At 61.7% G+C, this 21,881-nt stretch overlaps 1 protein-coding gene across 4 annotated transcripts in view; it reads right to left on the bottom strand.

Annotated features, from left to right (window-relative positions):
• CARS1 (cysteinyl-tRNA synthetase 1) overlaps positions 1-21,881 on the bottom strand; it is a 44,928-nt gene that overhangs the window by 18,499 nt on the left and 4,548 nt on the right. For 2 of the 4 annotated variants that reach the window (XM_045486292.1, XM_045486291.1), the window contains exons 2-10: positions 17,754-18,002; positions 13,630-13,721; positions 12,843-12,931; positions 12,284-12,380; positions 11,774-11,872; positions 10,774-10,923; positions 2,017-2,157; positions 1,725-1,813; positions 66-187 (exon numbers count right to left, since the gene is read on the bottom strand). In XM_045486292.1, the coding sequence (XP_045342248.1) occupies positions 66-187; positions 1,725-1,813; positions 2,017-2,157; positions 10,774-10,923; positions 11,774-11,872; positions 12,284-12,380; positions 12,843-12,931; positions 13,630-13,721; positions 17,754-18,002 (1,128 nt within the window). Of the gene's footprint in view, positions 1-65; positions 188-1,724; positions 1,814-2,016; positions 2,158-10,773; positions 10,924-11,773; positions 11,873-12,082; positions 12,247-12,283; positions 12,381-12,842; positions 12,932-13,629; positions 13,722-17,753; positions 18,003-21,881 lie in introns of those variants that run through there. The other 2 variants (XM_045486293.1, XM_045486294.1) reach the window with 2 other exon arrangements.

Genomic DNA, 21,881 nt, shown 5'->3' with positions numbered 1-21,881 from the left:
GGGTGAGGCAGGCTGGGGGCGGGGGCGAGGCCTGGGCTTGAACCCCCTCACCCGGCCCCGTTTACCTTCCCCTTCCTGCAGGGCTTTCTGGTCCCCAACAGCCTCGGGCACGAGCTTCCCGTAGGAGTGTCTCTCGCTGGAAGCAAACTTCACGGTGTCAAAGTAGACGGACCCATTGGAAACGTAGCTGGAAAGTAAGAACCAGGCTGTGGGAAAGCGGACAGACCCGCGGACAGCCCGGGCGCCTCGCAGGAGGACAACCTGCAAAGCCAAAGGGCTGCACGGGCCGCGGGCCTCTTAAAACTCTGCTCTGCCCACTGCGTCCAGCGCGGCCTCGGCCGTCCTGCGGCCCTGTGACGTAGCTACTCGCAACCACGGCCGCCGTGCAGGCCGAGCGGGCCCGACACGCACGCCTCGTCACGGGGGCCAACTCCTCACTCTCGGGACGGCGTGTCCCCGTGCAGTCCCTCCGCCTCGCAGCCCGGGACCACACAGCTCCCGCCCTGCCCCTCACCTCGGTGACGGCGCGGTCCCGGGTGCCCTGCCCTCGCTCGGTCCGCCTTCCACCCGCCTGCACGGCCCTGCCAAGCTCTCTGCCTCTCAGCAGCCCCCCACATTATTCCAGCCCGGAATGATCTGTCTTCTCTCACCTTGGCCTCGCCCACGGCACCCAGTCTGGCACACGACCCCCTGTCGCCCTGCAGGGACCGTGCCAGGTAGGGGACAGGGGAGGCGTCACCACCTCCAGAGAGCCTGTGCTACTCCGGGCCCCACACCGGGTCTTGTGCTCTCCTCGTTCCGCTCGGTGGCGCCTCATCTCGCCCGAGAGGCGGGGACGGAACCTCCCAGAGCAGGGGCGCGGGGGAGGGCGCCCCCCTTCCCCCGCGCGCCAGACCCCACACCCCCAGTTACGCTTCTGGGCATCGGTGATTCCCGACAGCGCTAACTTCAGAGACGCGGACGGTGTTTCGCGGGTCAGGTGGTGCCGAGAGGGCAGACCAGGGTCACCACCGAGGCCAAGGCCCTCGAGGAAACACGCGTCCCTGGGAGGTGACTCGTGGACAAGGGGTCTCACGCCGTGCGGCGGAAACCGCGCCTCCACGCTCACCGGCCCGGCCCCGTGCTCGCGGACTTAGCCGTGGGCTCGCCGGCAGCCCGCAGGCGGGCGCTCTCTACCGCGCGCGCATCCTTGCCACGGCCCCGACGCTGAGGACTCAGCGGCACCGAGGAGCGAGGTTGCCAGGAGGGTCGGCGTGACACGGGGGCGGTTGCTCCCGCGGTGAGGTCATGGGCTCGGCCGCGTCCCCCCCAATTCCTGTGTGTCAGTAATAGCCCGCAGCCCCCCAGAACGGGACGGTGTTTGGAGACGGGGTCTTTGTAGGGGCGAAGCGAGGTCACCAGGGGATGCCCCAACCCCGCATGACTCCTACGCAGCGTCTGCGTCAGAGGAGGTGACGAGGACACAAAAGGAGCCCCAGCAGCCCGTGTGCAGAGTGACAAGTATGTGCCAAGGCAGCGAGAGGGCCGCCGTCTGCCAGCCGAGGCCAGGGGCCGGGACAGAGCCTGCCCTCGCAGCCCGCGGAGGAACGACCCCGCCCTGTGCCGTCCGGAGCCAGGGGCTTGGTGGCCGCAGCCCCACAGCACCACGAGCTCCCCTCCCTGCCGCCTTCCCCGCACAACCTTCCCGGAATGCCGTGCTCCCACGGGGAGGGCCCCGAGCTTACCCGTAGCCGTTGTCCACGATCCTCTGGACAAAGTTCACGATCTCCGGCACATATTCACTCACCCGGGTCAGGACGTCCGGAGGGAGAACCTGGGGGTGAGAAGAACAAGTCCCCCTCTTCCTTCTGGAACAGCAGCCTCGGACGGCACGCTCCAGGAAGCACCGGCACCGAATGCAGGCCAAGAAGGCCCGCAGGCCCCCGGCCCGCACTTGACACCTGACTGAAGACGGTCGGGATCGCGATCATCGGGCCCCGATGACAGAGCAAGGGCAGGACGGCTGGCGACACTTACGTTCAGGGTCTCCATGTCTCTGTGGAATTCTTCTTCCCAGAACTTGGGCAGTTTGGAGAAAATAGAATTGTCCGTGACTTCGCTGCCCAGTGTGCAGTCCAGCCAGTCAGAGAGCAAATCTTTTGCTTCTTCCAACAACACCTGTGGACAAAGAACAGCATCCGCACACGTGCACGAGCCTTACGGGACCGCGTCTCGTGCAGTTGGTCCGCACCGAGACCTCGAATTCAAGGATGTGCCGCGCAAAGCCACGTCCACGACGAGCCGCCACCTCCGTGAGACCGCGGTGCTCGTGTAAACGGCTCAGCACGGGGACAGACACCAGGCTGCCTAAGTGGGAGGTTCCAAGACGCAGCACATTCAGGAGGTCCGACTACTGTGGTCACGGGGCTGGGGTGGCCGTGGGGACAAGCGGGACCAGCGCTGCCACGGGGCGGGGCAGGGCAGGAGCGGGCACGGTGCGGTCGTCCACAGCCAGGGCACAGAGATGGCACAGCCGGAGGGAGGCCTCTCGTCCCGGAGGGAGGCCTCTGGGCCAGGGCGCCCTGACCGCCAGATGCCATCAACTGAAGACAGCAGGCCCACGTCAAGGGCAACAGCGCAGCGCCAGTACGAGACGTGTCCTGCCGCCGCAGCACTCCCGTCACACAGGGGGAATGTCCATCTGTGACGGGAGGTGAGTGTCGTGGCCGTGGCCTGAGCCGTGGAGGCCGGGGGGACCCTGAGGTCCTGCTCTGGAGGAACCCAGCGCCTTCGGCATCTTCACTGGAGCAGTGACAGGGATGTGGGGACAGGCAGGCGGTCTGCAGTCCGCCAGTGGGGGCAACGGGGCCAAGAACAAAGGGTGCAGAGAGAAAGTTCAGGAACAAGGGACACGGAAGATACAGTGAGGACACGCAGGGAGGCACGTTTGTACCACGATGTGGACAGGAAAGGTGCAGCTAGGGGCTCCCGCCAGGCTCCCACCTGGAACACACCTGCTACCTGCTGCCGGGCTGGCGGGCGGTGACAGGGACCCACCAGGACGCTCGGCCCCACGGCCACCACGCCGGGCGCCAGGGAGGCACGGTCCAGAGGCGTGGGCTCGCTTGAGACTGAACCCCGCTCACGGCACCTGGCACGGGGCCCGGCCCCCAGCCTGGTCACCTCCCCGCCCATCCCCTCACAGCCAGGAACCTCACGGCTGGCTATCGAGGAAACACGACCGGGCACGCCAAGAGGCAGAGAACGACGTGAAGACACAGGGCGGCTGGCAGACCCGGGGGTAAAACTACGGGGATGAATACGCTCAGGGCTCCGATGGATGCGGCCGACCACGCGCAGGAACAGAGGGCCAAGGTGAGCAGAGAGAAGGAAGTCCTGAGAGAACGGGCAGGAGATGTCGGGGATCCACCAGAGCGTGATAGAAACAAAGACTGTCCTTGTGGGGTCATCGGGAGACTGGACGCGGCCGGCGGAAGAATCTCGGGGCTTGAGGACAACAGAACAGAAACCCCCAAAACTGAACATGAGAAAGGCTTCATTCTCACAGAGTGAACAAAACCGAACAGGGTAGCCAAGGACGCGGGCCCACCACAGATGTGCCACACGTGCGTCACGGGGACAGCAGAGGGAAAGGGAGGGAGAAACATCGGACTCCCGAGCGAGTGAGAGCGCCCCACTCGTGTCGGAATCTAACCGCAGGCGCACGGAGCCCCCGGGACGTCGGGCAGGAGAAACACCGGAACGCCGCACCCAGGCACGCCGAGCTCGGGCCGCACCCCATCAAAGCTGACGCAATACTGAAAGAAGCCAGAGGAAGCTCGCCGGTAGACGAGCAGAGGCGAGCACTGCGCCCGACTTGTCCTCACACTCCGTGCAAGCAAAGAAGGACGGAGATATTTAAGTGCTGAGACAAAACGCTTGCCACCCGGGAATTCTGTGCCCTGTGACGTCGGCCTGCAAAAGCAAAGGGAAACCAAACTCTCAGGGAAACAAAAACCAAGGGAACGTGTTGCCGGCAGACCTGCTTTGCAAGAAATGTCCAAAGAAGCTCTTTAGAGAGGACGGAAGTAACAGAGGTTGGAAGCTTGGGTCTACATAAAGTAAGAAAGAACATCGCGGAAAGAATTAAGTGCACGTAAAATAAAAGCAATTTATGATTATTTATTTTTTAGAGAGAGGAGAGAAAGAGCACGCACGTGAACAGCGGAGGGGCAGAGAAAGGGAGAGAGAGAATCCCAAGCAGGCTCCAAGCTGTCAGAGCAGAGCCAGACGTGGGGCTCGATCCCACGACCCTGGGATCACGATCCGAGCCAAAATCACGAGTCGGACTGCTCAACCGACAGAGTCGCCCAGGTGCCCCAGAACTTCTATTTCTCTTAAGTGATCCAACAAAGAACAGCTTGTTCAAAACGGCGGCAGTGGGAACGCATCGACCTGCACACTTACGTACCCGTTTAAGTAGACACGACGCCCTCTGTGTTTCCAGACAGCTAAGACAAGTGACGGCCACGACACAAGGGCGGGAAGCGGGAACTAGGGTCATCTCGTTATCGTAGGGCACTCCTACGACCACGAGGGGCGCAGTGTTTTTGAAAGTGGGATTAGTCATAAGTGTATATTGCAAACTCTAGGGCAACCACTGAAAATCAAGTGTTAGATATGCGGTAAAAGGAGAGAAAGCAGAATCATGTGAAATGCTCACTTAAAACCACGAAAGGCAGACAAGGAGTGGAAGACAAAACAGGAACAAAGAACGAGGGCAACAAGAGAAAACAACAGCGTGGGTAAGAATCCAACTACATCAACATCACTTTGAATGTCAATGGTCTAAACGCACCAATTAAAAGAGATCATCAGAGTGGATCAAAATCCAAGACCCAACTCTCAGTTGTCCACAAGGAATCCACTTTAAGTACAAAGACACGTACAAATCAAAAGTAAACGGATGGTGGAAATGCACTGGGCGACCACGGTGCAAATCAGTGAAATAAAGCAGGAGTAGCTCCCTTCAGACAAAGCAGACTTCGAAGCCAGGAGAGTCGTCAGGGATAGAGAAGGACGTGGCAGGACGAACGGGTCAGTTCTACAGGGCAACTGTGCTTACGGTGTGCGGGCCCGGGGCAGGGCGTCAGACCACACGAGGCAGAAGCAAGCAGAAGTGTGAGGAGAAACAGATGAACTCGCAGAGGTGGTTGGGGACTTCAACACACCTCCCTCCGAAGGGGATGGACCCAGCAGTAGGAGGTGGGTAAGGAGGCGGATGAACTCAACATGACCATCAGTCGGCTGGACCCAATGCACGTCCACAGACCACTTCGTCCGACAGCAGGCAGAACACGCAGCGTTCACCAACACAGACCACAGGCTGGGCTATAAAACACGCCTGAACAAACTCAAATGAACGGAAATCATACACCGTGTCTGCTCTCGGACCACTGTGCAACTGAACTAGAAACCAGTAAGAGAAAGAGAGCTGGAAAACCCCACAATACATGGGGATCGAAGAACGCATTTCTAAAGAACACACGAGCCAAAGAAGGTTATCCCAAGAAAACATTAAAAGTCTTGAACTAGGGGCACCTGGGGGGCTCAGTCGGTTGAGCGTCCGACTTCAGCTCAGGTTACGATCTCACGGTTTGTGGGCTGGAGCCCTGCTTCGGGCTCTGTGCTGACAGCTCGGATCCTGGAGCCTGCTTCGGATTCCGTGTCTCCCTCTCTCTGTCCCTCCCCCACTCATGCTTTGTCTCACTCTGTTTCTCAAAAATAAATAAATGTAAAAAACATTTTTTTAAATAAATAAAAAGCTTTTGAGCTAAATGAAAACGAAAACACAGCGTACCAAAATTTGTGAAATACGGCAAAAGCAGTGCTTAGAGGACATTTGTAACACTAGGTGCATAGATCAGAGAAGAAAAAGAGGTCTAAAATTAATCATCTACACTTCCACCTAACAAACTAGAAAAAGAAGAACAAATTAAGTCCAAAGTGGAAAAAAGAAATAGTAAAAATTAAAGCAGAACACGGGAACTCCATACAGAAAAAAATCCACGAAACCAAAAATTAGTTCTTTGGGGAAATGAATAAAACTGATATGCCTCTAGCCAAGCTGCTTAAGAAAAAAGAGAAAACACAATACTAGTACTCAAAGTGAAAGAGGGACATTACTACAGACCCCAAGAAAACTAAAAGCATAATCAAGTAACACTGTATACAACCCTGTGCCCCCAAACTTGAAACCTGGACGAATGGACCAACTCTTTGAAAGACAGAAGTTGCCAAAACTCACCCAAGATGATCCACACAATCCGAAAAAAGCCTGTATCCTATGTCTATTAAAGAGATTTAATCAATAATTTGTAACTTTCCAAAATAGGCATCACCCAGGCCAGGTGGGTTCACTGGTGAATTTTATCAAACATCGAAGGAACAAGTTATACCAATTTTCTACAGTTTTTCAGAGGAAAGTAGCAGACAGACTACTTCCTAACTCATTCCACGAGGACAGCATTACCCTAACGCCAAACACAGACAAAGACATTGCAAGAAAAGAAAACTGCAGACCAGTATCTCTCATGGACATAGATGCAAAAATCCTTAATAAAATATTAGTGGGGCGCCTGGGTGGCTCAGTCGGTTAAGCATCTGACTTCGGCTCGGGTCACAATCTCACGGTTCTTGGGTTCAAGCCCCGAGTCGGGCTCTGGGCTGACGGCTCAGAGCCTGGAGCCCGCTTTGAGTTCTGTGTCTCCCTCTCTCTCTGCCCCTCCCCCACCAGTTCTCTTCCCCTCTCTCTAAAGAGCATTAAAAAAAAAAAAAAAAAAACAAAGAAAAAGGAAAGGAAGTGGTGTGCCGACGGCTGAACTTTAAGATCACAAAGTTCTGCTCTAGGAAAACCACAGTCAAGAACACAAAAAGACGAGCCTCAGACTAGGAGAAACTACTTGCCAAAGACACAACTGATAAAGGGCTCTTATCCGAAATGTGCACACTCAACAGTAAGAAAACAAACAACTCGATGAAGACTGAGTCAAAGACCTCGACAGGTCCCTCGCCAAAGAGGCTCAGATGGCAAACAGGGAAGGACGTGGAAAGGTGCTCCCCACCGATGCCGTCGGGGGAACGCAAACCCCAACAGTGAGATACCATCACACGCCTGTCAGAAGGGCCAAAATACACACACACACTCCATGCTGGGGAGTCAGAACAGCAAGGACTCCCTCTTGCCGGGATCGGGGGCGGAGCAGCCACTCTGGAGGACGGTGTGCTGGTTTCTTGCAAAACGGACCATGCTCCTAGGATCCAGCAGCCACACTCCTGGTATTTGCCCAAAGGAGCCGGCAGCTCAGGTCCACACGAAACCCTGCAGGTGGACGTTTCTATCAGCTTCTTCACAACTGCCTAACCTCGAAGCCACAAAGGTGCACTCGGCAGGTGGGCGGATAAACCAGCTGTGGGGCGTCCAGCGGACGGAGTCTTACCCCGCGCTCAAGAGACGCGAGCTCTCAGGACAGGGGAAGTGTGGATGACCCTGACGTGTAGATTTAGTGACAAAAGCCAATTTGAGAAGGCCACATGGGGTGCGATGCCATCTCTGTGACGTTCTGGAAAGGGAAACACACGGAGGCCGCAGACAGACGAGCGGTTTCCAGGGGCTGGGGACAGGGAGGGACGTGCAGGCAGGGCGCACGGCATGCCCAGGGCAGGGAAACCAATCTGCCTGACGCTGGAGTAGATGTGCGCACCACTGCACATCCGTCCACACCCATGGAACACGCACTCCCCCAGGACAGAACCCACGTCTGCTGTGGGTTCTCGGTGACGACGACGCGTCTGCGGGTGATGTGCTGACAGTGGAGGAGGTGGGGCTGGAGGGGAAGGCCCCGTGGGAAATCTCCGTGCCTCCTCTCAGTCTTGCCGGGAACCTGAAACTGCTCTAAACACCAGGTCTTTAAAGAAACAGACGAAACAGGAAGACAGAATGGAGGGGACCGACCCGTCCGAAACGACGCCTCCGTATGAAGGTTAAGATCCCACCCGGGCCCCCCATGGGCCTGGACAAGCGAAAACACACGGGAAGAAAGAGACAGCACAAACGAGCCTAGACCTCCTCCCTCCCTGACGCCAGGGACAGCTGGCGAGATGCTCACACGGGGTGGGTGGCGTGGCCAACAGAGGAGAACCTGGGCAACCACACGCTCAGACCTGACACAGAACACAAAGGAGCATTTAAAAAGCTGATACGTTTGACTGCGTCAGAATTAAGACCCTCTGTTACTGAAAGAAAGTGAAAAGAAATGCCAGAGATTGTGAGAAAGCGTTTGCAACGTATTTAGATGACAAGGGGTTAGTGTCCAGGAGTAAGGATGCTTTTAAACCCGTAAGGAGACAGAAATCCAGGTGGACAATGGGGCAGAAGACCTGTGCCCAGAATCACGGCCGTCAAGACAGCACACGGAAAGGCCATCTCGCAAGAGGTCAGACACATGCGGATCCAGACTACAGTAACGAGCCCGTCACGTGCTGGCTCCTATCCCACCCATGAAAGGAACCCGGCAACCCCAAGTGCCGGTGCACAATAGCTGACACGTGTCACAGACACGGGAGGACACAGACACTTAGGGAAGCGTTACTGCACGGCAGGCCCCAGCTGCCAGCCCCCCTGGGGAGGCCCGCGGGCAGGGCGGCCCCGGCTGAGTCTGCAGGAAAACGTCCCTGCACGGAGAGGCGGGGACACCGGGACCACTCTGTGTCATCGAGCGAACAGTGTGGCTGACGCAAAACATAAACCTGCTCGTTTCTGGCGTCGGAGACTTGGTGGGTGGGAGCCGTGGTCGGGGGAAGCCGTGCTGGGTGCTGGGTGGATGGGACAGCACCCGTGAAGCCTCGGGCATGGAGGGTCCGATGGGCTCTCTGCACACGAACATCTACCGTAGGCAGCCACGCATTTTCTGGTGGGGGAGGGCGAGCTGCGCGTCTGCGGGAACCGGGGAGGCCCGTGCGTGGATTCCTCCAGACTCGGCCCGAGCCTCGCCTCCAGCCACAACCCCGTGAGACCCGTGAGACCCCTTCGACGTGAGGACAAGTCTACGCCGAGTCCCGCGCGTCCTTCCGGAGAATCACCGGACGCGTGGCCGGTGTTGGGGACCCGACGGTTAGGCAGACACACGGCCGACAGACCGGCACCTCCACCCCAGACGTACAGCCTAAAGAAACTCTTGCAGGGGCGCCTGGGTGGCGCAGTCGGTTAAGCGCCCGACTTCAGCCAGGTCACGATCTCGCGGTCCGTGAGTTCGAGCCCCGCGTCAGGCTCTGGGCTGATGGCTCAGAGCCTGGAGCCTGTTTCCGATTCTGTGTCTCCCTCTCTCTCTGCCCCTCCCCTGTTCATGCTCTGTCTCTCTCTGTCCCAAAAATAAATAAACGTTGAAAAAAAAAAAAAAATTAAAAAAAAAAAAAAAAAAAAAAAAAGAAACTCTTGCAAATGTGCGTCCACAGACAGAAAAGGACTCCCAGCTCATGGTCAGCTGGTCAGCCTCACCGGTGCTCAGAGAAGTGCAGACCCAGTGCCCCGCGGGCCACGGCCCCCACTCATCAGGAAGGCTACCGTCAGAAGGACGGAAATCACAAGTGTTGGTGGGAACGGTCAGAAACCGCGGTCTGGATGCTGCTGTGGGAACCGGTGTGGCGGACTCTTGGAATCCTGAAATCTAGCTGCCAAACGGTCCAGACTTCCGCTCCGGAAGTGTCCACACGAAGGAACTAGGCGGGATATCTGCACGGCGCTCTTCCCAGCTGCGTTACTCATCACGGACAAAAGGGGGCCCGTGTTTCACAGGGACCGAGTTTCTGTTTGGGAAGACGGAAAGTTCTGGACGCAGAGGGTGGGGACAGCTGCACAACAGCGTGAACGTGCTTAGCGCCGCTGTGCACCTATAAGTGGTTAAGGTGGTACATCTTACGTCACGTCTGTGTTATCATACTCTTCTAAGGAAAGGGTGTAAGTGGAATAATCAAGAAAAAAAAATTCCCAGTCATACTGCCATAACCAGGAAACGTGACTGGCATCCCAGGAGAGGGAGAAACAGCGGACGCAGGAGGCCCTCCGAAGGAAGGCCAGCTACGACGCGGGGCCCAGGTGGAAGGACGCCCGGCAAAAACGCTGGTCCGCGGGTCTGTGTACATCAGGCTCTGTCTCATTAAGCTCGGCAGGAGGCCACGCCGGCCATCTGAACCATGGGAGAACGTGAAAGTGAAAGTAAGCCTGAGCTGGGCACCCCCCACCCCACTCCAGGGAGGGATGGCCTGGTCAGTCGTCCCACTGAGCGCTGGAGACGGCAGCCAGCAGGGGGCGCCAGCGTGCAGGAGAAGGGCCAGGCTGGAGGCGCCGGCAGTGACAGGCTCCCGGGGGCCCCAGTGCAGTGCCCTCACCCCGTCCAGGGGGCGGAGGAGCCTGCCCGGGAGGCCCCGGGGCCGGCGGGAAACCCACGCAGGGCCCCACGGCCCAGTTCAACTCCAGCCTCACTCTGCTCTCTGCAGGTGCCGCTGAGAAACACGGGGGAGGCCACCAGAAACCCCCGAACGATCTCCGCACATGCTCTGATGTGCCGCGCCCCCCCCCCCCCCCCCCCACTGTGAGGACGCTGGCGTGGGGCGAGGGGAGGCCTGCTCGGCCCCAGGGTGGCCGGGCCCAGGTGCCGCGCGCAGAGGCCCAGGCTGGAACCCGGGAGCAGCGAGCCACCTCGGGGCAGGGTGTGCGGGTCACGCTGGAGACCTCACCTCTGCGCAGCGGGCGGCCTCCTCTGCCGGGAGGCCGCCCCGCACGGCTCTCTCCAGGGGCTCTGCGGCCAGCTCCACCGCGCGCTGAGTGCGCTCCAGCATTTGCTTTCTGTCCGGGTCCGTGGTCTCGTTTAACTTGGCCGAAAACGGCTGCAAACACAAGAGAGGGCAGGGCCGTCAGAGGCTGCCTCACCGGAGAGGAGGGTCCCTCCCCCTGCCCTGCAAGTGTCCCCAGGGCGTGGTCCTAGCTTCCCCGAAGGAGGGGCAAGTCCGGCAGCGGACAGGCCCGGCCCGGCACCCTGCTCCTCGCACCCCCTCCCCCGCCGGCCTGTTTCTCTGATGTTAAAACGCCTGTGCTCAGGGTCACTCAGGTGTCACCGGGGGACTAGTGAGCCTTGCAAAGGCGCGAAGTCCTGGCAGGCCCGCCCCGTGTCAGCCCAAGACCGCTAAGCTCTGATTTCATTCCCACTTTCTCTTCTAGAGATGATGCACGTAAGCGCTGATCACTGCTGCGGTCGCTAAAATACTAATCACTCTTAAAGAGAATAAAACGACTTATTCTAGCCTTACCCTGTTGGCAGCAAACTTTGTGATACGGTTACTCAAAATATTACATTGGAAAGAATTTCTGCCAGTAATTCTGAAAATGTCTAGTGCCCCCAACGTAAGGGGCTGGGACGGCTTCCGCGTCGCACACTCAGAATCATCAGATGCGGCTGTGATCTCAGCACAGGAGACACAGGAGTGTTAGGGACATTGTACGGGCAAGCACACTCTACTGCCACCGTGACAAACTCTGGCATTCTCCCGTGAGTGGCAGGCACAGCCCCCTACTCCACGCCCCGTCCAAGTGTGTCTTTCCTGGCGACTCTTCCCACAGGCCGGGGGACCACGTGACCCAGAGCTCCGGTGCCCGGATGGCGCTAGCTTTAACTGCGGACAACTAAGGCCCCACGCCAGGGACGGTCAGGAGTCAAGGAACAGACAGACGGGGGCCCACCTTCAGGGCGGCATGAACATCCTCCAGGAGCTGGGCCGCCCGCGGCTGCTTCCCCCGGTACTGCTCAAACAGGTAGTTCTGCCGGGCCCTCTTGATGATCTGGAGAGATGAAAGGGAAGCCGGGGTCACGTCCACAGCGCGCCCTTGTCCCTGCAAGCCGGCAGACTCTGAGCCCCGCCAGGCGGCCGGGGAACACCGCCCTCCTCCCGTGACCTTTCTGATCTCCAGGAAATTGGCTGCCCTCCCCCCGCCGCCCCATCGCTGCACGCAAAATCGCGTGCCACCCGAAGTCTCGTTGCCACGAAGTACCTCGGGCTGACATCTTATCGGCCGGGTCCCCGGTCGTTCAGGTTCTCGCAGCATCTTCGCATCTGAAGACGGACGTCATTCGTACAAACCGCGACGCTAACCGGATGTGTGTGGGGCCGAGGCCCACCGTGTTCTACTCACCGACGTCACTTCCTCCTTCCCACCCCCGCCGTTCCGAAAACGGCCTGGTGAGAGCCCCACCTTGTCGTCGATGTCCGTGATGTTCATGCAGTAGAACACGTCGAACCCGAAGTAGTCCTGCAGCACTCTCCTCAGGATGTCGAAGGAAATGTAGGACCTAGAGCACGCGGACAGACCTTTCCCGTGGCCCGCCACGCCCCCCTGCCCCCCAGGGCCACGGCCACGAGAGCAGCCACGGGGGAAGGCTCCCATGGCACCACCACCCTGCTCAGGGCCCGTGACCGCCGTGGGGGCCCCAGCCTGCCGCCAGAGCCGCGGGACCAGATGTCTACAGGCAGCCAGGACGCCCGCCACACGGCTGCCGGGCAGGATTCCTGTCACCTGTCCGCATCCCCCAACTTTCCTGTCACGGATGTGGGTTACTTACAGAATGAAAATTTTATCTTAGAAATAAGAAAGGCTCGGGGTTGATTTTCCTCTCGAATCTCGGGTCCCTGTAGCAGAGCAGAGATCTCTGAAGGGCAGAGATGCTCCCGCAGGGCCCACACCTCCAGACGCCCGCAGCCGGTCCCGCCCGGCTGCCCCCCTGCCCGTGCCGGACGCCCGCAGCGGGTCCCACCTGGCGTGCCCCATGTGAGACGCGTCGTAGACGGTAGGCCCACAGCAGTACCACGTCACCTTCTTCCCGTTTTGAGGTATAAACACGTCCTTTGGTAAAACACAAAGGGACGACCGTCGTCGATGTGTAAGAGGCACCGCGCAGGGTCACCCCAGCCAGCGTCGGAGACGACGCTGGGGTTTGTTTACGCCAAATTCAGCAAGGACAAGTCTGTCTTACTGACAAAGACCATAGACGTCAGGGACGGGAGAGCTCCGTTACTCCGGCTGGAACCCCCGAGACCCCGTGTCCCCGCGTGCCAGCGCGCTCACGGACAAACTTCTAACCCGCCGTGGCCGCAACCAAGCAAACCCCACTCGACTGGGATCCGATCCCGCCTTCTCGAAACCCGGTCGGCGCCCGGCAACGCCCAGCGGGCCCGCCGCTCTGCCCGTCGGCTTGGCTGGCGCTGGGGTGCCTGCCGCCGCCACGTGTCCCCTCTGAAGGCAGGCCGGCACTCGGCGTGGCTCCGAGTGACCGCGGGCGTCTATGCCCCTGGGCGGCCGGGGGAGTGGTCAGGGCGCCGCAGGGCCAGCAGGCGGCCCTCCCCCCGAGGACAGCTGTCCTCAGGCCGCACGGAGAACGCGGGGCGAGGAGTTGCCCGGCGTCAGAGCCCGTATGCGCTGACTGCAGAGCCCGACGCAGCAGCACGGGTCGTGGGCTCCACGAGGGCACGTGGGCTCCACGAGGGCACGTGGGCTCCCGGGGCCGGCCCTCCCCGCACCCCTCCCGCGGGGCCCCTCCTGACCTTGTTCCGGGTGAGGCTGTTGTAAAGGCGGAGCTTGCACGGCGGAGACCCGGCCGGAGGAGACCACTGAGGCTGCCCCCGCCGACCTTTACCTGCGAAGGCAGAAAGCGTGCAGAGTCACGGAAGCGCACGTCACGCCGCAGCCACCACCTGGCCGTTCCAACGCAAACACCGTGTTGCTCTCGATGAACCGCCAGGGGGGCCGAACGAGCGGATCTGCCGGCATCGCCGAGTCCAACGTGGCCCCTTCTCCACGTGGCTCGCATTCTGCGCTACGAGCGAGCGGAAACACAGCCTGGGGAGGCCCCCGAGGCGTGCTCACACCCGCCAGCTCCCGCCGGGCCTCACACCCGTGCCCCCCGTTCACAAACGTGCGCGGCAGCGGCGGCCACCGCTCGCGGGTCAGGAGGGGGCTCGGGCCCCGCGCTGCTGGGCTCTAATGCAGCATGTAACTGGGGGTGCCCTGCCCTCCCCCCGGGTTTGAGGGACATGGGCCACTTCCCGGGGCAGCACAGGACCGGCCGGGGCAGAAACTCAGAGAGGACGGCCTCCAGCCCCAGCCCCGTCTCTGTCAGACGGGGGCAAACGAGTGGCCGGCTCCCCCTCAATTCTGGGGCCCACTCCCCACCACAGGCAAGGTGTCCCCTGACTCGACCCCGGAGCAAACTCGTGCGGCTGGGAGCTCCTCACCGGTGCCTGACCGGCTCTGGAAGCAGCGCGGGGCGGCTCTGTCCCCTCGCTGCCCTCCACGACCCGCCCCTCCTCAGCACGGTCTCGGGGGCTGCCCCCACTGCTCCCCGTGTCCCAGGCCCGGGCTTCCGGCCGGACAAGAGGCAGCACTTACGCAGCCTGCGCCCTGAGAGCCCGAAGGGGTGCGGCTGCGTCGCGGGCACCTGGCACCCTGCACCACGAGCCAGCTGTGCGCCCCGGCCCTCGCCCACAGGGCCAGCCCGGTGCCTCGCCCACGGTGCACAGGATGGGCCCCATGGAGAAGTCAGTCCTGGGCACGGCCATTTGCCCAACGTGTCGCATCGGCTACACGGAGGCTGACTTAACCGACAGGCAGAGGAGAGAGGAGGAAGGAGGCGGCTGCCTGTGTGTGTGCACGCGTGCAGGCGGGGAGGGAAGCCGGCAGCCGGGAGGAAGGAGACAGAGCCCCACGGGAGTTCCTTGTTCTGGGTAACTGCCAGCAAACTGAGGTGGCCACGCATTCTCGTGCGTGGGGAGGCCCACACCCTTAATGAAACAGCGAGGCTTATGTTAAGGTCGGGTACGCGTCTTACAGGTTCGTTTTAAATGCAGCAAACACCCTTGAAGGAAACTCTCAGTCCGTGACTCAAGGACACTCAACCTGCTGCGTATGATGCCACTAATCTCCTCCCTCGCTCGGACCCCCTAGCTCCTGAAACAGAGTCAACACTGCCATCCGGGGTGACTGGGGACACCGGCCAGAGCTGTCACACACACCGATGTGACCCAGGGACCCAGCAGTGCTCGCACTGCTAAGCAGGAGGCCTCGGGGTTCGCAGCACCGGAGGCACTTCCGAGACCACGAACCATCTGAGGACACAGCCGAAGGTGGAGTCCACGGAGACTGGCCACGGCCTGAAGGGCCACTTCTGTCACACGGGGTGGCGGGGTCAAGGAAATCCGGCATTTTACAAATGGGAGCTTGCGTAAGGGGAAAACTGGAAGACGTCACACAAGGGCCCTTGATTTAATATGGAGAATTCTCCACCAGCATTCCCCCTGCATCAACCCGGCCCACTCAGCACCAGCGGCCCACCTCCGCGGCGCCCCACAACCTGACCACGCCAAGCCGTGTCTCCCTGTGCTTCACACAGCTCTCGGCCACAGCAGGGGCCTCCCTGGGCATTAACTTCTCATTTGGCTTCCGTCCGAACACGCGTTCGTTCCTCCAACACACACCCAGTCCCCTCCAGGCCCCGTCCTGGGCGCGGGGCTGCTGTGCGGACAAACTCGGACCCGACAGAACCACACTCCGCTACGAGACGCACTGAAGAAGGCTCGAGGGAGGTCTCCAGAGCACCCCCGCAGGGCCGGCCAGGCCCCCCGCACTGTGCTCATTCCCCTTCCCCGGGGCACAGGGGCGGACGCGTGGGTGCCGAGCCGCACCGTGATGCTCCCAAAGCCATGGGGCCTTCCTCAGCGCCCAGCCCGCCCTGAGGGTCCTGCCCGGGGGACCTGGGAGGAGGGGCAAGGTCCCACGCTGGGTGCGGAGCCCTCCAGACTCGGGGACACAGCAGGTGAGGCCCCGAGCGGAGCGGTCCCCCTGTGCCGGAGCCCGGGAGAGGAGGCTGACGGGGCCAGGAGGAGGTAGAAGGAACAGAGGTCGGGCCGCCCGTGCCCAGCCTCCGTGCCTGCGAGGGTACTGGGGGGGGTGAGGCCCACGGCCCCGGGGAGGGACACGGATGGCCCGCAAGAGAGTCACTGGGACAGAATGGGGCTAGTGGCAGGAGGAGTGACAAGCCAAGTCACGGTCGCTGGCAGAACGGACTTGGGAGGGAATGTGGACGGGGGCCGGGGATCGAGGGACTGGAGAGGAACCACACGCCCAGGACAACAGGGCTCCAGAGCCGTCAGGGACGGAGCAGTGCTCCATTCTGGTGGCAGCGAGGGGGGCCGCAGTGCTCAGCTACATCCCCCACCCCCCCCAAGGGATGTGAGAGAGGACACGGCCTCCAAGGGTTCTGGGACCAGCCGTGCTCACACGACGGAACTCGGAAGGGGCAGAGGCAGGAACCTCTCTGGGTGCCATCCAGGGTGCCTCTCCCCACCACCTCCGAGCCGGCCTAGAGCAGCCTCGTCAATGCTCAGGGTGACACTCTGTCTCGAGCCGCCTTCCTCTGTGCGGACTGAAAGCTGTTTGCAGGGGCAGGCGCCCATCTTTACGTCACGATGTCCGTGGTGACACACGTCCGCACCTTTCTTTCAACAAGGTCCTCGATGGAGCGCGAGCCAGGCCACTGCCAAGGCTGGGGGCCCCGGACCCTGCCTGACCGCCACTCTGGCATGCTGTGTCTTGGGAGCTGGGACCCAGGGGACAACCCGACACCTGAGAATCGGAGGGGACACAGCGGACGCCACTGCCCTCACCCGGGGCACCGTGCCAGACGCACAGGGAGGAGACGACGTACACACGAAGCACCCACCCTGTGCTGGGGACGGGGCGTTTGCTGCAGGATCGTCGAGGACCCCACATCACGCCATTCTCTAGGACGGACGACGCCCCCACCGCCGCCCCCCGCCGCAGGGGACGCAGCGCAGACCAGGACAGGGCGACGCTCCAAATGCTTCACCTGAAGACCTGGAAAAGCCCCCGGGAGGCTGCCCGGCCTGGCAGGGCCACCAGGGACAGCATGCGGCCCATCCCTCCCACAAAGCAGCAGGAGTGCCCCAAGCCATGGGGGGTGGTGGCCAAGCGGCTCGAGGGCATCGGGCGATTATGGGGCAGAGCACCCTGGGGTTCATCGCAGAAGAGGAACCACGCAGGGCCCGAGCCCCTAAGACTTTCCAGAAGTATCCCTAAACAACCAGCATCACACGGTCACAGATGCACCGGCGCTCACAGGCCGGAGCTAGAGCCAGGTGGCGGACTTTAGCTCGAGGCTGAGATATGACTTTTTTCTGCTTTTCAAATGGCCCGATGCCAACTGGTGTCGTTTCAGGATTCGGCCGTTCCGAATCCGCTGGACACACACAGCCCGCAAGGCACGCAAAGAATAAAGCAGCAGCAGCAGCAGCACGTCAACCGTGAGCCGAGCAAGGAGCTGGCTTTAGAGGCCAGGCTGCAGCCCGAGCCCTCTCCCCCGCCCCCCCCCCCCCACCTCCGGCCCAGGGAGCTCGCTCTCGTGGCGGCTCCGCGCCGTGACCACGGGCCGCCACGGCGACCGCGGGGGTCCCGGTTGGCCAGGGCCGCCTCCTCAGCGCAGCGCGTCCTAACCCCCACTCGGGGCGCCGGGGCGCCCGCCAGGCCGCGGGCTCGCGCGAGGTGCCGGGAGCCAGCCCTGCGGCCAACCTGCGCCACACATCTCTGGGGCCCCGACCTCGCAGGCGGCCCCCGACGGAAGGCGTATCTCACGGCTGGGGACCCTGCTACTCACTTGCTTGGCGCCCACAGGGCTCGCCTCTGCCGCCGGCGCCACCCAGGATCGCTTCCATGTGCCTGAACCACCGAGCCACGTGGAAGAGGCGCGTGTCGGCGGGAGGGGCCGAGAGCTGCCTGAACACGTCCACGTCTGCCTGGGACAGTGAGTACCCCTGGACATAGCTACGCGTGCTGAGGTGCTCGTTCAGGGCCCGCACCCTGGCTGCCTCGTCACTAATGCTCAGGATGGACCTGTAGGCGGGAGCTGCAAAGACAGAGGCACAGGGAATCAGTCGGGGGGACGGGGGCCTCGGGCGCGAGTCCGGAAAGACACGAGGCTCCTGCCCGTCAAGCCTTTCCCGGCCACGGAACGGCAGAAGCAGACAGCGGCTTCCCGGGGCTGGCGAGGGGCACTTGGGGGCGACTGGCGGGGTTCCCACTTGCGGGGATGGGAATGTTCCGGAAACGGATAAGGGTGCTGCTTGCATGGCACTGTACATGCACTAAAGGCCACGGAATTGTGCTCTTTCGATACGGTTTCAATGGTGAATTTTACCTCAGCTAAAGAAAAACCGACTGAACACACACACAGCGCCTTCTCTGCAGCGCACCTGCTATCCGGGCGCGGCGGGGGGCTGAGCACGCCCGGTCTCGGTGGGCACCGAGCGGGCCGGGACGCAGAAAGCCTGGGCTGCGCCCCTGCGCCGGCATGGTCTCCGGCAGCTGGAGGCCTCGTTTCCCCCCGAAATGCCAAACCTGACGGCAGGCTCCGTCTGCCCTCCCTTAGAGCGATTCCTGAAAGGAGCAGCATTCGGGTGTTTATCTCCTACAACCCAGAAGTGACTCGCAACCACCTGAAGGCCACTCCTCTCAAACGGAATCGTCAGGAAGGACGGGCCCCGCCTCCAGTCTCTGTGGGAGGACAGATCCCGGACTTCAGTCACCACCAGCCAGCAGACGCAGCTGGCCATAGCGGCCTGTGACACTCAAGACCCTTGGGGATTCTTCGCCTCCTCCACAACACTGAGTTCTGCTCACCCTCCCGCCCCCTTCTTCGTCCCCGGGGCTCTGTCACCTGTCACTTCTCCCGGTATCAGTCACGGGGCAAAACCTGTCCTTACCACCCTAACTAACGTCCAGCTGTGTCTATCCCTGGCGTGGGGGGCTCAGGGTCAGGAGCGGCCCCAAGCCTGAGCAGGAGGGGCACAGACCCAGCCCCGCCCCAAAACAGGGAGGCAGGGGCAGGCTGGTGGCACTAAGCTAGCTACAGGCCCTCTGGCCACAGGAAGGAGCCTGGTACCCCCGCCCATAGGTCTGAGCTGCGTCTAAGCCCTGATCACCCCAGATGTTTTACCTTAATTTTCTGAGGGAACCGTGGAAAAAGGACCAGGGCTCATTTGCTCCTACAGACACCCTCTCGGCGGGAGCGGGAAAGTATGAGCCCACCCCTCTCCCTCTTGGCATGGCTGTCGTTCCGGGCCAGCTGCCCGACACTACAAGGTCACTGGGTCACTGTGCGGGACCCACAGCAAGGACAGCTGCAGGCAGGGAGGTGACGCTCCCCTACACGGCCACGCTCCCACCTCTCTGACCCTCGTCTCTCCCATCCCTGCTTGCCCGCCTGGCCCAATGCCTGGCCCCACTTGCTTCCACCACGGGAGGACCGTCGTGTAGGTCCAGCCATCAGCAGGCAGTGAGGAGGGGGTGGGATGGACCCACAGAAGGAGGGAGGCCCGCACCGCTTCCCAGCTGCTGGAGCGCCTAACAAGGCCCACTTCTCACGGATGTCCTGAACCCGAGTTCTCCACCCACAGGAAAGGGGGGGACCGCGAGGCGAGAAGTCCTCCTCGAGCTCTCAAACGAACGCTGTGCTTAAAACGCAGGCTTTCCCGAAAGCCCACCTGCTTCCTGATCCCCAGCGCACCCCCAGGAGGGCTCGGCTCTGCCAACCCGACGGAATGGCCACCCACTCCACGCGGCCACAAGGGGCCACCCTTCCCTCTCAACTGGAGTCCTGCCCCCTGACCAGTCACACTCAGGAACGCCCACAGCCAAGCCACAGGGCAGTCTGGGACTCCGCCGGCAAATGTACCTGAAATGCAGTCCTTCCCCCCGTGGCTCCCACGCGGGGGCCCAGCCCACCCCGTACCCGAATCTCCGTGCCGCAGGCTCCCCCACGGGCGGCCTGGCGTCGCCCAACACAGTGGCCAGCGTGGCCTGCTGAGAAGTGTGCAAGATCACATCACATCCCCCACCCCCCTCCTCCCAACCACCCCCACCTCGCACGGGTCCCTCGGGCCTCTGACTTCAGCTCCTGCCCCCACCCCACACACCCTGTCCAGCTCCATGAGGCCCTGCTCACTCCACGAGAGCCTGGAATGCTCCCCCAGACGTGGCCAGGCTCCGCCGTTCCTCGGGGCCCTGCTGGCTGGCTGTCATCTTTCCGTCGGCTCTCCCTGGATGTCGCTCCGAATGACTGCCCGCCGACCGGAGCCCCGACCTCGTTTCTGCTTTCCCTCCTTACGCTTACTTGTAACCCGCCACTCCTTTCTTTCCGTCTGCCCCACACCCCCCTTTAATCACGGAGCCTGGAACATTCTAGATACTCAACACAGGTGCTGAGCGAATGGGGAGCCAGCGGCAGAACACGCGCTCACACTGCAGGGGTCCCTGCGACGTGCCGGGGTTCGCCGCTGTTTCAGGGCCTGGCAGGCCTCTCCCAGGACGCAGCCCCACCCCTAGCACATTCCCGTGGGCGGAGCCTAAGGCTGCTTTTAACCCCAAAGGGCTCGCTCCCAGAGGTGGACACCTACAGGGGGCGCGGCTTCCGCTCACTCCGGACCCACAAGGAGCACGAGTACTTCCGCGTCAGCTCCCGGAGTTGCCAAAGCAAAGAGACACAGAGGGTGCCCCCCGCCATTGAGGACGCCCCTGCTCTCCCTCCTCCACCTGGGCAGCTGGCTCTGAGGACCTGGCCCGCGGGCTCTGGGGGGGGGGGGGGGGCGGCCCACTGCCACAGCCACCCTCCCCCCAAAGATCACCCAGGTTCCCGCCAAACACCGAGGCAGGGAACCCCGATCAGCGGGTTTCTCCACATTTCCTCCAATAAGCACATACTGTTCTTAACACGAGAAAAACGGGTCAAGTGTCCTATCCGCTGGGCTGGCCGTAAAGCGCCCCGGCCAGGGAGTCCGGGAGCTCTCGAACTCGTGCGGCGGGGCGGGGGCCGGGCCAGGCTCGACAGGCGTGGAACGGCACCCGCCTCGTAAAGCTGAGTGTTAGTGAAATCACGCTTGTAAATGTTCGAAACGCAGCCTGGCACACAGCCAGCCCCCAGTCGCTCTGCGGCCACTGCCGTCACCGTCGCCCCCGAGTGGCTATTACGACGGCTCCCGAAGGAGCTTCCCCAGACGCTACACGCGCGCTTCAAGTCTACCCTCCGGAGCGGCGTGGCCGTCACGGGGCAAGGACCTTGGGGGGCCGGGGCAGCACAGTGGGATGCGGGGCTTCTGGGCCGCAGGGGTGCACAGGCACCGCGGTAACTGTGGCGGCTGCATCCGAGTTTGTCTTGAGGAAACAAGCAAAACACAGGTCAGCTTTGAGGCGGCCACGGACGAGGGCCAGAGCGGCTATCAGTCTGGCGGTCTGGCTATCGGCCTCGATGCTGAGATCAGACGAGAAGGCCCCCGGGCTGGAGGCGCACCTGCGGTGACGGACCTCACGCCGGTGACCGTGTGGAGGGGACGCCTGCCACCAGGTCAGGTTGTGGTTCCGCCCAGAAACACGCCGCGGGAGGGACCCCTACTGTTCGTGACAACGTCACCGTGCGGCCACGCGGTTCAGACTGATCCCTCATCCGCTTTTTCCAATTTAGAAGGCCGAAGTCTTCCTAAGACATTTCCTGAGACCACACAAACAAGAAAACCAGGTAATCCCTCGGCACAGGTAGTAAAGCAAACACCACAGGGAATGAGCTGCACTCCCGACACGGCCTCGCCCCTTCTCCGCCTCTCCCCCTCTCCCCCTCTCCCCAGCTCCTGCTATCGGATTTAAACCTGCCTCACCTTCCTCCTCCTCCGCTCAGGTGTGGCCCAGCTCCTCCCCATGAGCTGTGGGAAGCGTACCTGCCGGGCCCTCGGCCCTC

This window comes from Leopardus geoffroyi, chromosome D1 (genome assembly GCF_018350155.1).
Source record: "Leopardus geoffroyi isolate Oge1 chromosome D1, O.geoffroyi_Oge1_pat1.0, whole genome shotgun sequence".
In the NCBI taxonomy this organism is placed as follows: domain Eukaryota; kingdom Metazoa; phylum Chordata; class Mammalia; order Carnivora; family Felidae; genus Leopardus; species Leopardus geoffroyi.
This window is presented reverse-complemented; position numbering and strand designations above follow the sequence as displayed.